The sequence below is a fragment of the Gymnogyps californianus genome, chromosome 1, assembly GCF_018139145.2.
Source record: "Gymnogyps californianus isolate 813 chromosome 1, ASM1813914v2, whole genome shotgun sequence".
Classification (NCBI taxonomy): domain Eukaryota; kingdom Metazoa; phylum Chordata; class Aves; order Accipitriformes; family Cathartidae; genus Gymnogyps; species Gymnogyps californianus.
The window spans coordinates 166391786-166406533 of record NC_059471.1 but is presented as its reverse complement, the minus strand read 5'-3'; the positions used below and the strand labels follow the sequence as shown (position 1 = coordinate 166406533).

At 39.7% G+C, this 14748-nt stretch overlaps 1 protein-coding gene across 16 annotated transcripts in view; it reads right to left on the bottom strand.

Annotated features, from left to right (window-relative positions):
• ANKS1B (ankyrin repeat and sterile alpha motif domain containing 1B) overlaps positions 1-14748 on the bottom strand; it is a 450932-nt gene that overhangs the window by 12768 nt on the left and 423416 nt on the right. For all 16 annotated transcript variants that reach the window (XM_050896179.1, XM_050896188.1, XM_050896196.1 and 13 more), the window contains 2 exons: positions 11667-11738; positions 1656-1742 (listed from right to left, as the gene is read on the bottom strand). In XM_050896179.1, coding sequence (XP_050752136.1) covers positions 1656-1742; positions 11667-11738 — 159 coding nt within the window. The remainder of the gene's footprint in view (positions 1-1655; positions 1743-11666; positions 11739-14748) is intronic.

Below are 14748 nucleotides of genomic sequence, written 5' to 3'. Positions count from 1 at the left end.
TTACAGAAGGGAAAGGCAGTGCAGATTTTGAACTGGAGAGAAAGCAATCTACCACTTGAGAAAAAACACAGGACTGTGGCATCATTTACCTCCATCAAATACATCTATTGCACTACTAGGCATAAGATTTCAGTGGGACTGGTCTAGAGCCACCTAATGCAATCTGCCAAACTTCGCTCAAGTTTCTGTCTTACATAAGATTATATGCACTGTGCAAAGAGATACTGGAAGCTCCTTTTGTTCTCCTGATTTTTTTTGTAAACCTAAGGACATTGCAGTTAAATCTCCTCTGTAGTGTAAAGGATGTAAGGGCTGAAAACAGCCTTATCTGAGTTAATAGCATTACAATGTCCTGATTTATGCCCTGCACATCAGAGAACATAAAGGAAATGAGGGTTGTAGAAGCTCAGTTTGAATCAATGGAAGAAAAAGGAGCTGACAGGAATCCCTGGCCTCTCTGCTCTGGCAAATATGCCAGACTTGACACAACAATAATTTTACCTCTGTTTTTCTTTCATGCCGTCTTCTAACCCTAGATATGGCTTCCAAACTCTAGCAGAATTTCACAGATCTGCTTTTGCTCCTTCACTTAAAACCCAATTCTAGTTAAACACCTTTAAAAACTGACTGATTTGACAAGTTTGACCGATACTGGGTTAGATGTATTGCGTGGTCTGAATGTTCAGCAACACAACGCAGTTATATACATTATTAACCTGGTCAGGTAGCTGGGTTGTCAGATTTATTTTTTATGTTGCTTAGTGAGTTTTAGTCACATAACAGAAAAGATAATTGCTTTTCTATTCATATGCAAGCACCAGTATGGATTGCATTTTCTTGCCATTTTAGATATCTGAAGAAGAGAAATTCATGTGTTACTTTACTCCTGCTTACAGAGCTTGTACATTTTACTTTGGCTAACCAATAACCCATTGCTCTGTCCATCACTGAGTTCTCTGATCTCTCAATTTCTGCCCTTTTTTTTTTTTTTTGTTTTGTTTAAAAAGATGTTGGAAGTATTTTGAAATGTAAGAAACAAAGCACAGGGGCATTGCCACACAGGAAGATGAAAAAAATATGGAATAACAACTGTTAAGAAGCTGCTGCAGTTCAGGCAGTCAAATGGCTAGTACCAGGAAAACAGGTCTCAAAGAGGCTCTGACATTTGAAAAGGACATTCAAGGCTCATGTTTCTTATTCTTACAATGGCTGGCCCTGGATAAAACCTTGCATCTTTATTCTTCATTGAGACATCTTTTTTTTTTTTTTTTGGCCAAAATTATATTAATGAAAAAATATATATGTATATTTTCTGCATATTTAAGGAACTGTATAGGGAAGAATATGGTAAAGGATTCCACAGAGGCTCCCTGCCAAATGTCTTTTGTGATAAGCTTGCCTTTTAATGGCAGAAGGTTGGACACAATGTTCCATGAGCCATTAAATGAGCCATTAAAGCTGCTTCACTTGTCCTCCAGACTGAGTTTCTGGAGAATGACAATGAGATTACATCCATTTTGGAAAGAAGAGAAAAAAGAGAGGAAAACACAAAGTGCAACTCTGTCCCCTCCCTGGCCTGGTGCTCCTACAGAGCCAGCCTCATAGGTATTCCTATGTGTGAGAAATAAAAGCTAATATTGATCAATTGCACATACCTTATTTGTGGCATCAATAAATTTGACTCCCTTGTAAGAAACAGACAGGACAATGGTTGGTACTTTCTTCATTTGTTCTGTAGACTTCTGAAATCAAAATTAAGATGTTATTAGAGTTGTGTTGCATTGCAGGAACAGTGCTCTTTCTCTTCTTCTGGCAAAATATGTAAGTTAAACAGAAGGTACTTATCCAAATATTTGACTTTTTCTAGAGCTGACTATGCTCTGGGCTTTTGAAATAGCTGCCTTCTAGTTACAAAACTAAAAAGAGCTTTACAGTTTGTTGTGAGGATGGTAAGAATTCTCCTTTTTCCTAGCACAGTGGGAAGAGAATGAAATAAGTTTGCCAGGCTTAGAGAGACCAGTCATGCAATCAGGTGTTTCCCAAAATGTGCATGTTTAAGACATCTATCTGATATGCCCCATTCATCGCTGCCTCCCCTCCCCTCTTCCTGCTCTTCCCAGCTGTAAAAACCAACAGCACAGTACTTCTCGTAGTACTGTTTCTTTGCTGCAATTAGTTGTTATTTAGAAATATTTCACTCTCTTCCCTTCTTGCAGTTTTATTTGTGACACGAGGTATCCCTGCAGCCCTCTAGGCCTGCCAGTCAATCTGTCAGTCCAACGTTGTATCTTGTCACGTCTGACCGTCTGCACTTCCTCGAGTGCAGCTGCTACTGGAAGTTGCTTTACACATGAATTAGCACGGAGGCTTATTCTGCATTCCCTCAGTGCCAGGTTCTCCTACCTACAGTTCATGTCTTCTTATAAGGCTATTTTTTCTTTTATGCTAGTCTGCTTCTGTGTGCCTTCAACGTGATGCACACAGCAAAGATATTTCCTGCTGAACAGATTGGGCAAATATTTGGGATAGATTTAAGTTCTCTGCAGAAAAACCTGTTCATTAGTTTACAGATTAAATTTACTAAAACAACCCCAAAACCAACCAAACAAAAAACCAAATATGACATAATAGTTTATAGGTGATTTGAATTCTTTTAAGGTGGAAGGCAACGACAGACTAGACTGTTGTATACAAAACTACTGTAGATAAATAAAGTAGATAACGTTCAGAGAACACTCACTCATGGGAGTATCTGCAAACAATCACAGAGTTCAATCAAACATTTTCTTGAGAGGAAAGAGTAAGTTCAGTTACAGCTAAATATGAAGAAGCATCAGCACACAGAATGAGAGCGTAAACACATTAAAAGGTCTAGAATTGGCACCTAGAAAGATCATGAGAACAGCTGAACAAAACTAGCAGCAGTGGTTTTGTATTCTTCAAGAAAAATAAAATAGCATAGATTTAAACTTGCAAACACAGACTGTATCTGAAAAAAAGTCTGAAAAATAGGTGATGCTAACACTAGAGAGCAAAACAAACAAAAGCTTAAAAGAAAAAAACCTGTAATCAAGTCCCCTTATCAGATCTCGTTCCTTCCAGAATCAAGAGAGTCCATTTGTGCCAGCATAAAATTCAAAGCTGCAGATCCAGCTACATTCTGCAATTAGTGTCTGTGCCATGAAGGCTAAAACTTCTAATTAAAGTTTCAAAGAGAGCCCCACCCATCTGTGTAATAGAGAGGACTGTTGCATCTCTCGGTATCAAATGACAAGAGACTCAAGACAACAAGCAAGTGTCAATTTATCCCAGAGAAAGCTTCTTTCACCCAGAAGGCTAGGCACTTATAAAAAATGAAAGCTTAAATGGTAAAACATCCTGAATCTAACAAAATCTGAAGACACTAATCTGATTTGCATGTCTCTGAACTGAGTGGAGAAAGAAGTGGTATCCCTGCCAAAAGCAGAGCAAGTACATACCTGTGTGTATGTGTGTGTGTCTCTATAATAGATCTCAAATGCGCCTTTTCATAAAATTCAATTTCAATGCACAGAAACCATGACAGTGACTGTGCGGAAGCTGCAGCACATACATCTATCAGAGTAACAAGCAATATACCCCACATATGCTCATAACCAGACAAAATATTCACAAATATGACAACATCACTTTAATCATCTGGCAACCCAGCAATCATCCAACTTTTGTCCTTTCTTTCTATCCCGACAGCTACACTCAGGAGCTCTTTGTCTCCCATTTTGATTATTGTAATTATCTCCTTCCTTGCCTCCCTAGCAGCAAAATTCATCTTCTCCTCCAAGACGCTGTACAAACATGGCTACTAAGTTCATTTATTTTAGCTTTTTGGTCTAGTTTGCACTATCTTCCATTTCCCATAAAGATGAAGCTTCCTGTTGGCAAGGCCACGTTGTACTAACCATCTGGGAGTCCTCTTTCATCTAGAGCAGTAGTTTGTAATTTGATCATCTTCCTTATCTGCTCCACATTCACCTGGGTTTTTCTAGAGCAGACCTGATCTTTAGTATTTAATCGAGGTCGTGAACTGCCAGAAGACTGTATCTGAGTAAAACAGCTCATCAAGATACTATTAAATTATAGCTGGCTAATGAGGAAATGAATCAGAGACTGATGGACGTTTGTAATTTATTAAGCCAAACTGTCTCAGCTGGTAAGGAGCAGGGGATGTCCCTTATCAGCATGCAAACCATACAAACCCCAGGATTTGTGCAAAGGTGTTCTGGAAGACTGTAGTCCAGTGTAGAAACATGATTTTAGGAAACAATTCTGCACTTGTACCCTCATTGCAACAAAGAGTTGGGCAGTGAAATAACATCCTTCATTATTATGACACCGTTATCATGAAAAACACACAGCTCTATTCCCCCCCTCCCCGGCTCAACTTCCAGTGATAGAGTAACTGAAGTCCACGGTATAATTACTATTTCCAAGCAGTTTCCAGGCTTCCACAGTTCTGAGTTGTCATGGTGAGCTCATACTATTTGCTTGTTATTCCTTTCTTTTTAATGGAGGAGGTGGCTGCCAGGATGTGTAACGTGAGTTTTCAGAGATACAATATGAGTATCATTTGCTCAGGCACTGTAACTGCTTTGGCTCTAAATTCTAGGACGTTGAGATGAAGTCCCACAGCTTTCATGGTCAGACATTTCACACCTCTGTGCAGGCCAAGTGGGCATCTCTGCCTGTGCCTGTGACCAGAATCTGAGAAGGAGGTGGGACACAGGAGTCACTATTCCCTTTGCTTGGGCTTTTCAGGTTCTAGTCACCGTATCAGCTCCGTGAGGACATGATGACATGACAAAATATTCTTGTCCATCTGGTGCCTCTATGGGAAGCATATGGACTTGAGCCAAAGTTATGGGCGCCACAGCTGAAGGCTGGCATTGGATGTCATGTGCATGTTGACATATGGTCTAATGCTCCAAGGCATGTTCATACCATGGTAGCAGGATTAGATTTTATCTCATGTAGAAGCAATCATAGTGACAGGACCCTGTCTTTGGGCAAGTGCTCACTAGCCTGGAACTGGTCATAGTTCCTACAAACTGCACCGTTTGTGACTGCAACTTTGGCTCTTTGTTTTAATACACTTCTTTAGGAGAATCATCTGGATGAAAAGCAAGCATATTCTAGGCTCGTTGCCACTGCCTCTCTCTGATCAGCTGGTCATCTACATAAGGACAGATGTGCGTGCCCTGTCTCCTCACGTGCACTGCTCCTGCAGCGAGGAGTCTTAATGCTGCAGTCTGTGTGCCAGAGAGACTGAGCTTTGGTCCCACTTCTGAAATACTTCCCACGGGACAGGTAGATGACTATGTGGAAGTAGGCCACTCAAGAACCATAAAGCAGGCTTGACTGCAGACACAGGAAGATGAAGAAAGCATCACCATCCTAAATCTAATGTGACATTTGTTCAGCTTCCCCAGACCCCACAAAAGACATAGAGCCTCTTTTTCTTCAGAATAAAGAATATCAGGAATAGCAGCCTCTCCTATATTTTGATGCAGCTGCTGCGATGAAGCTGCTTCATCCCCTCAGCACCCAGAATGGAGATCCATCCAGTGGAAGGAGGTGGAAGGCATCTTCTGCATAATTGCCTAGTTATCACAGTGCTTGCTTTTACAATAAAGGTCTGGATTTAAGACCCTTCTGAGTTTGCATCTGAACCCACTGTTGCCATTATGCAGGACAGTGCCAAAACCCTGAATAGCCTTGGACAGGGCTGCTCCCAATTCCTCCTTTTGAAAACTCGTCATAAAGGCGTGCAAGAGCAGTGGTGCCAGAGGGAGAAAGTGAGAGAACAAGCTTGCTTCAGATCTTGTTTATGAATTTTCTTTAGTTTCACTGAAAAAACCACCATACTCACAAGCAGACTCTAAACAGATTTCCATAGTATAGTACTACAAATTGTCTTAAGTGGGTAAAGCATTTCCACCTGTATTTTGATTTTGAGTTAAAGGCTGTGCAGAACTGCTAGATATTTATTCCGGATATAAACTAAACTCCAAATAATTTGAGATCCACCCAGCAGTGTACCTAACAAATCAAGATAATTAATGATGGCTTAAGAGGCAGAGGACTTTGTTCTAGGAATAAAGCAATATAAACTAGCTGTTTATTTTTAAAAAGGCAATACAGGCAAATACAAAACATATAACCTAAAGGGCCTTTAGTCCTTTCAAGACAGGATTGTACTGCAATACCTTGTTCTGTGCAGAACTGAGAGCACTAATCCAACACTTTTGAATACTCCTGCAGTGTACAAAAACATGGTATCTCTGTGCGCACACACACACACGCAAAGCAGCTGAATGAGAAATTCAAGAGCACACGTCGAATGGTGTCCAGGTAAGACGCTCACACATTCACTTGATGTACTGTAGCACATGGTGTAATCCAGCCCACTCTCACAATGCTTTCATCTCATCTATTTATTTCCTGCCAAGAGGAAAGAGGATACTCTGGTACTTCTACTTTGTCACATTGACCACTTTCATGTACTTATATATACATTTATAACTGGACTACTCAGCTTTCATATAGTGACCAAAACAAAACCATGTTCATTTTTAGGTTTTACTGCATATGTAATTATACTCGATCTTGCAAATACATAGAAAAAAGACATTATTCAACTATGCCAAGTCACTAACAATTCCATACATAAATTTTGAGTACAAGTTTATGAACCTGCAAAATCTTAAGATTTCATCTTGGCTTTTTACTTTTGCAAATGAATCTGCTAATTCTGTCTTATACTGTTTTTTAATAGCTATCTGAAAACTGTAGCTGGCAATTTTACTATTCAATTATGTATGGGAATCCACTTCACTAAGAGAATCTGAACATTTTCCCATACCGGTAGCAACTATTAATTCCAATCGGCATCAAACTGCACATTTCAAAATATGTATTGGTATCACCTACTATCATACTCATAAGCTTGTTACTTATTTGAGGCTTATGAAGCCTCATGAAACACTTCATTTTGAGTGAATCACTTTGACAATATCATGCATAAGATGAAATTGAAATAAAAAGTCAAAGTTCACTTTGGACCAGTTAGTTTTGAAGCCAATTTTGAAACTACAATCCGCCTTGTAACAAAGATTTGCTAACTTTTTCGGTCCATAAGGCTTAAAAATGCATCACTGACATAATTTAATACCTCTTGGAATAAGATAGCATCTGTAATCCCTGTGGTACAAGACTGTTTACTTCTCTACAATTAGTGGATGTCTCCAAGCTACATCACTAATAGGAACTGGGGATGCACCTGCAACTCAGCTACTTGAGAATGAGGTTTTTTTGCTTTTGCAATATCTATACACACTCATCTGCTACTGAAACGGCAGTGCATCCCTCCTGCACCTTGGATTCCTTTCAGCCACAGAGTTCAAGGACGTACAATCCTCTGAAGAACATGGGATGGCATGATGTGGGTGTGCGTAAGGACTGAACATCTTTAAGACCTCTCACCACTTCTTTTTTCCCTTTTGAGTAATATCCATGTGCCTGTTCCACTGCAGGCCCTCCCAAAGCAGTGGCGACATGACAGAGACGGAGCTACAAGTCCTAAGAGAACAGAGACCAAATAATCTAAATCCTCATATACTGTATTTGATCCTGACATGGTATTTGCCTGCCTAGTTTCACTAGGAGGCCTGCGGAGGACAATTCTACTTTTGGGTGAGAAACAGAGACTGAAAAGTAGAAAGGAATTAGCAGAAACAAGGAGATTGCCATCTATATCCAGCTCCTCCCTCTTTATCTAAGAAGAAATGAGGAAGGAATGCCCCAGACCCTGCCTATTTTCAGAGAGTCAACTCTGCTTCATCTTCATCTTCCTCTCCAGAGACAGGAGAAGCAGATTTTGTAACAATTCCAACTTTGACATTTTGCTCTTAAGTCAGTAAGATATTTTTAAACACCCGCTTTGTGAACAGAATTATGCTGCTGGTTCCCTTGAACTTTGACTTGAAATGTAAGAACCTCTTTTCTAGCAAGAAAACATTTAAGAAAGATACATAATATTCAGGAAGGTGGCAGGATCCAAGAACAAAATCTAAGTTCTCTACTGCTGCAGTAAATATCTGATTGGTTCAGACTGTGCGACCGGTGTATGCAACATTAGTGATTTAACATTACTGCAAGGAAAGAGTCTACCTTGCTGCTGTGCTCATGCCAGTAAGTATAAAACCATCCCCTCCCTACCTGGTCAAGGAATTCAGATGTGTAAATGCCAGATGGAGTTTACTGTAGAGAACAAGTCTCTTCCTAGCTCCAATTAAACTTTATTCCTTTTCTTTATTTTGATGTAAACACATTTCATTCTTTCTTCATGTTCCTATGGTGATTTGAAGTGAAGGCAGTAATCTGATTGAAAACACAACTTGTAATATTTCCTATTCCATGCTGAGAAAGATGAAAGCTCTTAAGTTCTTGAAGGCATATCTCAAATATAATTAATAAATCTATTCTGGCCAGGACAGCAAGATTTAATCTCCAAGTAGCAAAGGTCAGTTTACAGCAGGTGGGGAATGGAGATAAGGAGACAGTGCTGTCGACTGCAGAGGGAGTTTGTAAGAGAAAATAGCTGGAAACAAATAGGAAAGCATAAAATATAAATCCATCCTTGGAGCGCAAATATGTGAATGGAAAAATAAAGTATAATCCCTCTAACAGGCACAGTTCTTGCCAAATATCCATAATTTTGGATAGCTGCAAGAGTCTGCAATTTGGGTGAGAACAAAAAAGCATCTATAACCTTGACCCCCACGCTGAGCTCAATCTATTGCATCTGCATGATTTTCCCCAAGCAGATCTATCATCCGCCCTGCTGGAGCACACTGCTGCACAATGCTGAGAAGCACAGTGGATAGCCAAGAAGAGTTATTAAGACAGAGGTTCCCAGGGTTTTTTTTTTGGGGGGGGGTGGTGTTCTTGTTTTACATTATAGAAGATTTAGGATCTCCCTTCACTCTTAAGCTATAAGAGAAGGAGGCTGCTGTAAGCCCCTCTGTGGAGTGATGTGAGGGATATCTGCATGATATTTCCCTTGAGAACCAAAACCATCAATTGCAATAACTGAAAGCACAGGAAGCATCTACAACTAACAGGGAGGGATCTGCAGTCAACAAACATGTCATTTCTGTTGTTTCTCTGGATCTATGAATGATTAAGGACGATCAAGATACTTTTTTCACTGATAGGCTTCTTTCGTCCTTGTGCATCTGCTGACTAGAAGACATCCAGTGAATATCAACACTTTTTTTGAGCAGCATTAGGTTAAAGATGGAGAAGCTAAAGTCACGTTGACAGAAAAATTAGCTACCTAATTTTCATGCATTCTTCTTAAAAACTATTGTGTGGCTGACTCCAGAAAGATTAAAAAAATGTGGGGAAGGACCTCAACATGGTACAAGGTTATATGTGATGTACTCCCCCCCCAATGGAAAATAAAATAAATACTAAAATTTAAAAATGTTGCTCTATCATGTTAGTACAACCCTATGTAAAAATCTGACTGACTTTAAAGAGACTGGACAGAATTCAGTACCTGAGAAGCAGTCAAATAATATACCTAGCTTTTCACTTCTTTTTTGTAGGAAGTGAAATGTCCCTTCCAGCACATTTAAAATGTAACTATAAAAGAAGCCACATTTTCAATGACAACCCAGTGGTATTTAAATACAATAATGAACATCACATCAAAATTTCAGGATGGCTTAGGACAACCTGGACTCCCAATTCATAGACACCAACTTTCAGAACACAACCAGAGGGAGAAAGTTTTGGAAAAAGATGTATTTTTCTCACTGGGAGACTTAAGCTAAAATAATAATCTGTTCCCATTAAGTCAATGCTTTTTGCTTCTGACTTGAATAGGAACATGATTAAAAGGACTACATAGAAAGAATAGATGAAATCCTGATTAAAAACTGTTTTATTCAAATCTCTTTGCAATAAAAACCCCTCAAACCAGAAAACAAACATTCTCACAGCACAATGGTTTCAAAAGAGAATGCAAAAAATAAATGTATATAAACCGCATCACTGTATTACATAAGTGCCTTGTATGGCACTATACACTACTAGTGCAATTCCATTATTTTTATAGAAAAATTGTAGTTTAAATTATATTTGTTTTCAAACACTTAATTTTTCAGGTATATAATTTAAATTTGCCAAATTTATTACTTAAAAAAAATCTTAAAATGGCTATAAATTATTTAGAGTGACTTTTTTGATGTTAAGCTTCCTAGTTCAGTCAAATAACTTACTGAAGTTGTCATATGCTACCATGGTGTCAAATTCTGCCCTAAGATCTGCACAGGCATATGCCTAAAAAATTGAACTGCTAAGTCTGACAGTTTGAAAACTGGATTGGAAGATGATACGCTTGCAGCCTCAATTAATTCCCCAGAACACATGTATGTGACTGTAGATCCCTCTGTGTCAAGTTGTTGGGGTTTTTTAAGAGGAGTTTAAGCCGAGGTAAGGAATGATTAGCATGTAATAATTAGCTGAAAAGCCACAGATCTTCAGGCAATCTAGTAGGCATGAATTACTGCCAGCCTTTAGCTAAACAGCTTGTACAAAAGCCTGTGTGCTGCAGATATGTAACCAATAGGAAATGGTTGTCCGATTGCATGAATTCTACACATCTTCCAGCTTTCTAATTGATCCGAATGCTACGTCTAGTGCTCAGAGGCATCTTGCATAAAAGGCTTATGATCCACAGAAGAAAGGATTTCACTCATTCATCTATGTAATTTTACACGTTTGGTAGATTACCAAGCAATTATATTCTTCGTTAATTAATCACGCCAGACCATGATATGTTTGCCATCTCTATGAACAGGTGCGTTCTTATTACAACTACAGTTGGGAATAAATTGTGTAGCTGGCCTGTGGCTTGTTTTGAGCTTCCAGCAGCAGTATGTTTCTTGGAGATAGACTGAGCCTCATTGTAATTTTCTACAAACCAGTATCAGGCCAAAGAGCCAGAGGAAAACATATTCTTACCAGTTTGAAGGAAACCTAACTGCTTTTCCACCATCAGGTGAAACTGAATTAGATCTCTTTTTGTCCTTCAATCAATAAGCATGTAAGTAACTCATAATTAATGGGAATACTCATGTGAGTAAAAGCATCCACAGGATTATGTGACTATAGGATTAGACCATACATAAAAAACAATGGCTTTGGTAACATGTTAATATATTTACTAGTACATATTTTCATGTAGTAAATTCAATCTAGATTATCATATACGAGCTATAAATTCTGTTTATAAAAGCAACGTGATATGGGCACATTTAAAGTGTGTGGAAAGTACTTTGAAACATACTCAAAGGTTCTAGAGAAAACATAATGCATACATGTGTTTTTTTCTTAGATACAACATGCAAAATAAAAATCTACCTTTAAATTTTGGTATTACTTGAAACTAAGATAAAAGGCAGAACAGACTTCCTACTGAATACCAATGTAAATGCAAGGGCAATGGAAAACAAATGGGTAACAGAACATTATAAAAGCAAAAAGGGCACAGTACAAGTAATCGCAAGTTGATACTATTTAATATTATGATGATAGAGAAAGGAGTAGGTTTACTAACTTACCCTCATCTTTGCACACGCATCCTGTGTTGACTCTGTGCCTCTTAACTCTTTTACCAGCATAGAACCTAAATACTAAAATAAAAATCCATTAAACTTAATTTAACTAAAATTCCAGAACAGACAAACATCTGCAGAAATGCACTAAAAATGCCTAAAAAACCATAATGGTAGCAGTCAACTTAATATATTGCTTTAGGGTTCTTTTTACTCTGCAGTTCTCTGATAAATCATTTAAACCAGTGTATTAATCAACCTATGAAACAAGAATGCACAGCAACAAGTGTATTGAATCAGATGGAGCCCTTTGAAACAACATCTGAAAGTCTTCTAGCGTATCACCTTAGTCATTCAAACAACAAACAAATACTACAGATTCCATCTTAAAAAAGCCATTTGATTAAAAAATGGAGAATCTGCTTCTTTTTAGCTGCCATCTGCCAAACTCATATTGCTATGTGTGCCATCACATGGATGTGAAGGCCAGCAGCGATGTTAACCTCTGTGTACTCAATCTGTAACTAATTTATGTGCAAATAGCAGAGCCCGATGTCAGCAAACAGAGAAAATAAATCTGAACTGAAAACTAGTTTAAACCATTATTTCTTCCTAAGAAAAGGCTGACCCTGAATTATTATTCTGAAGCCTTTACTGATCTGAAGGAGGGCTGGGTGAGAGGAAGCAGCAGGGTGCTGGTGCCAGGTCCTGGCTCAGCTGGCTGAAAGCCACCATGCTCTCAGAGGAGCCTGCTCATCTCCGAGGGTACACAAGGCAGCGAGTGCCTCATTGATAAATCCCCTTTCCTACCTGCTTCTTCCTCACTATGTCACTTGCTGGCATGTGCAGTTTGAGCCCTCCTGCACCCTGACAGCAGGCTCTGCTCCTCTGGATTTGTTACTCTGAGGTCTCAGTACCTCTCTACACCACGTCTGAATGGTGCTGCTCCTTCAGGGATGGAGCTGGCTGCATCATCCCTGCCGTTCTCACCTAGCAGTGAGCAGTCTTGTTACCGCTAACAGGGCTGTGTGAGAGCCACGCTCTGCATTTCTCCTATAGACGCTACAGGCATGTGCATTTGGGGATGTGCACATGTTCGTATAGCTCTGTGCAATCAGGATGTTTCTGTATTTCTGCATGGTGTCACATGCAAGTCTGGCTTAACTGGGGAAAGAGGACAGCAAGCCACCCCTCGTCTTCTCCCCGGGCACAGAGATGTCTCACTTTGCATTCTCGCTGCAGCACAATGCCATGGCTTCTCTTAAGTCGTCAGTCCTAAGTGAGCAACACAGGAGCTGAAGAGAAGTCATGCCATTGGTGAGAATGGGGCAGATGAGCTGCAGGAGGAGAGCAAGAGCTGTGGGCAGGAGCCTCTTCCCAGAGGATGCTGCAGCCCACCACTGCTGCCTGACCCCTTTCATCCTACCACATTGAGTCCCCTTGGAAACAGCCTAAGCTGACCCAACCAGATAGTGAACCAGCTTCATCTTAAACAAGAATCTATCAAAAATAACTTGTTACAGCTGAATGCAAGCTGGAACTGAACAGAAAGTGTACTGGTTCAACTCTCTGGTCTCCTGACCTAAACTGAGATATTTTCTTTAAAGTCTTCAGTTCACATTGTGTACCACAGGAGTCTCTGACCTGCAAGAAAATGCATAAATATTTCAATGTAGTCAGTAGCCAACACGGTAATAAGTGAGAAACACTTTACAGGGCATTATAAATTGAAAGGTGAGCAACACCAACACTACCAGATAAGCACAAGCAGAAAGGAATGAATGAAGGGCATTCCTGGAGGACTGCAGATGTGAAAGATTCATAAACCAAGCAGCTGCGAGTCCAGCTGGGGGCTTGATGGTGACATGAATAAGGCTTTGGACATTAATTTGATGGGATGGCTTGATATTGCCCTTGCAGAAGAAGAACAAATTTAAAGCAAGCTCTGAAATTAGAAAATTAAACAAAAGTGTATTGAGTTGAACTCTCTCTTTCTCTGGGTCCTGCTGTCTGACACCTTTGGCATCCTTAGTCTTCTCTGGGAAGGATGCAATTAATTTCTTCAATTTTTAAATTTTTTTATAGACTATGGCACAACAAATTGGTATTTCCTTGAAAGCTAACAGTTGGTCAGGCATCAGGGAAAAAAAGCAGTGCTTTTGAGCTCACGGCAGAACAAGAGGAAGAAAGAGAAGAGACAGGCAGCTCCTGTCCCATCTGCACAGCAGCAAAAAGCCTCAGCTGCAGGCATTCAGAAATGCTTCCCAGGGTGGACTGTGGAATAGACAAACAAATCACAGAAGTAGCGTCCAATTTAGTTGTCAGAAAAATCTGAAATTCTAGGAGGGAATTTTGCTTTCCTTCGACTTGCTGTACTTTTGGAAATGTTCCTTCTCAAAGACCCAGAGCATGTGGGAGCAATGCAGAGGACATTCAACAGTTCAGCTGAGTGATGTAGCATACAATGAAAGCTGCCCCCCTTATAACTTTCAAGCCAGGCTTTTACTCCATAAGGTTAAGGTCATTACAGCTCAGTGAGCTGAGAGTGCAGTGACGCACAATCCTTAGGAAAGGAAGATGTTTCCTTAATCAACAATAACTTGGATATTTTGATTTGGCTATTCCTTAATCACCAGTAACTTGGATATTCCTGGTCATCCTAACTTCATTTCTTTAATGATCCACACACCTTCCGATCTACTACGAAAGTTACATCTGATTATGAATTTACTGCTGGATTAAGTAATGAGATGAGGCACTCTTGAGATAAACCTGTTTACGTTACTGAAAACTATGAAAAATATTTAAAGAACTAGAAGTTACTAAGCTTCCTTTTCAATTTGAGGTGCTGCATAGGAGGAGAGCAAGACTGAGAGCAGGCGAGCTGGACCTTGACTGTGACTTGCTGAGGAAGGCAGAAGTTCTAGTTACTGTCCAGGGACAATCACTGCATTCACGGCAATTTCTACCCTATGAAGGTCCGATGGAAGATACAGACGTGCTCCAGTGAGACAGGCCTGTAACACCCCTTCCACCCCTCCTCAGTGGGAGCCAGGCTGTCTCACCAGTACTTAGTCTCTAATTCCTA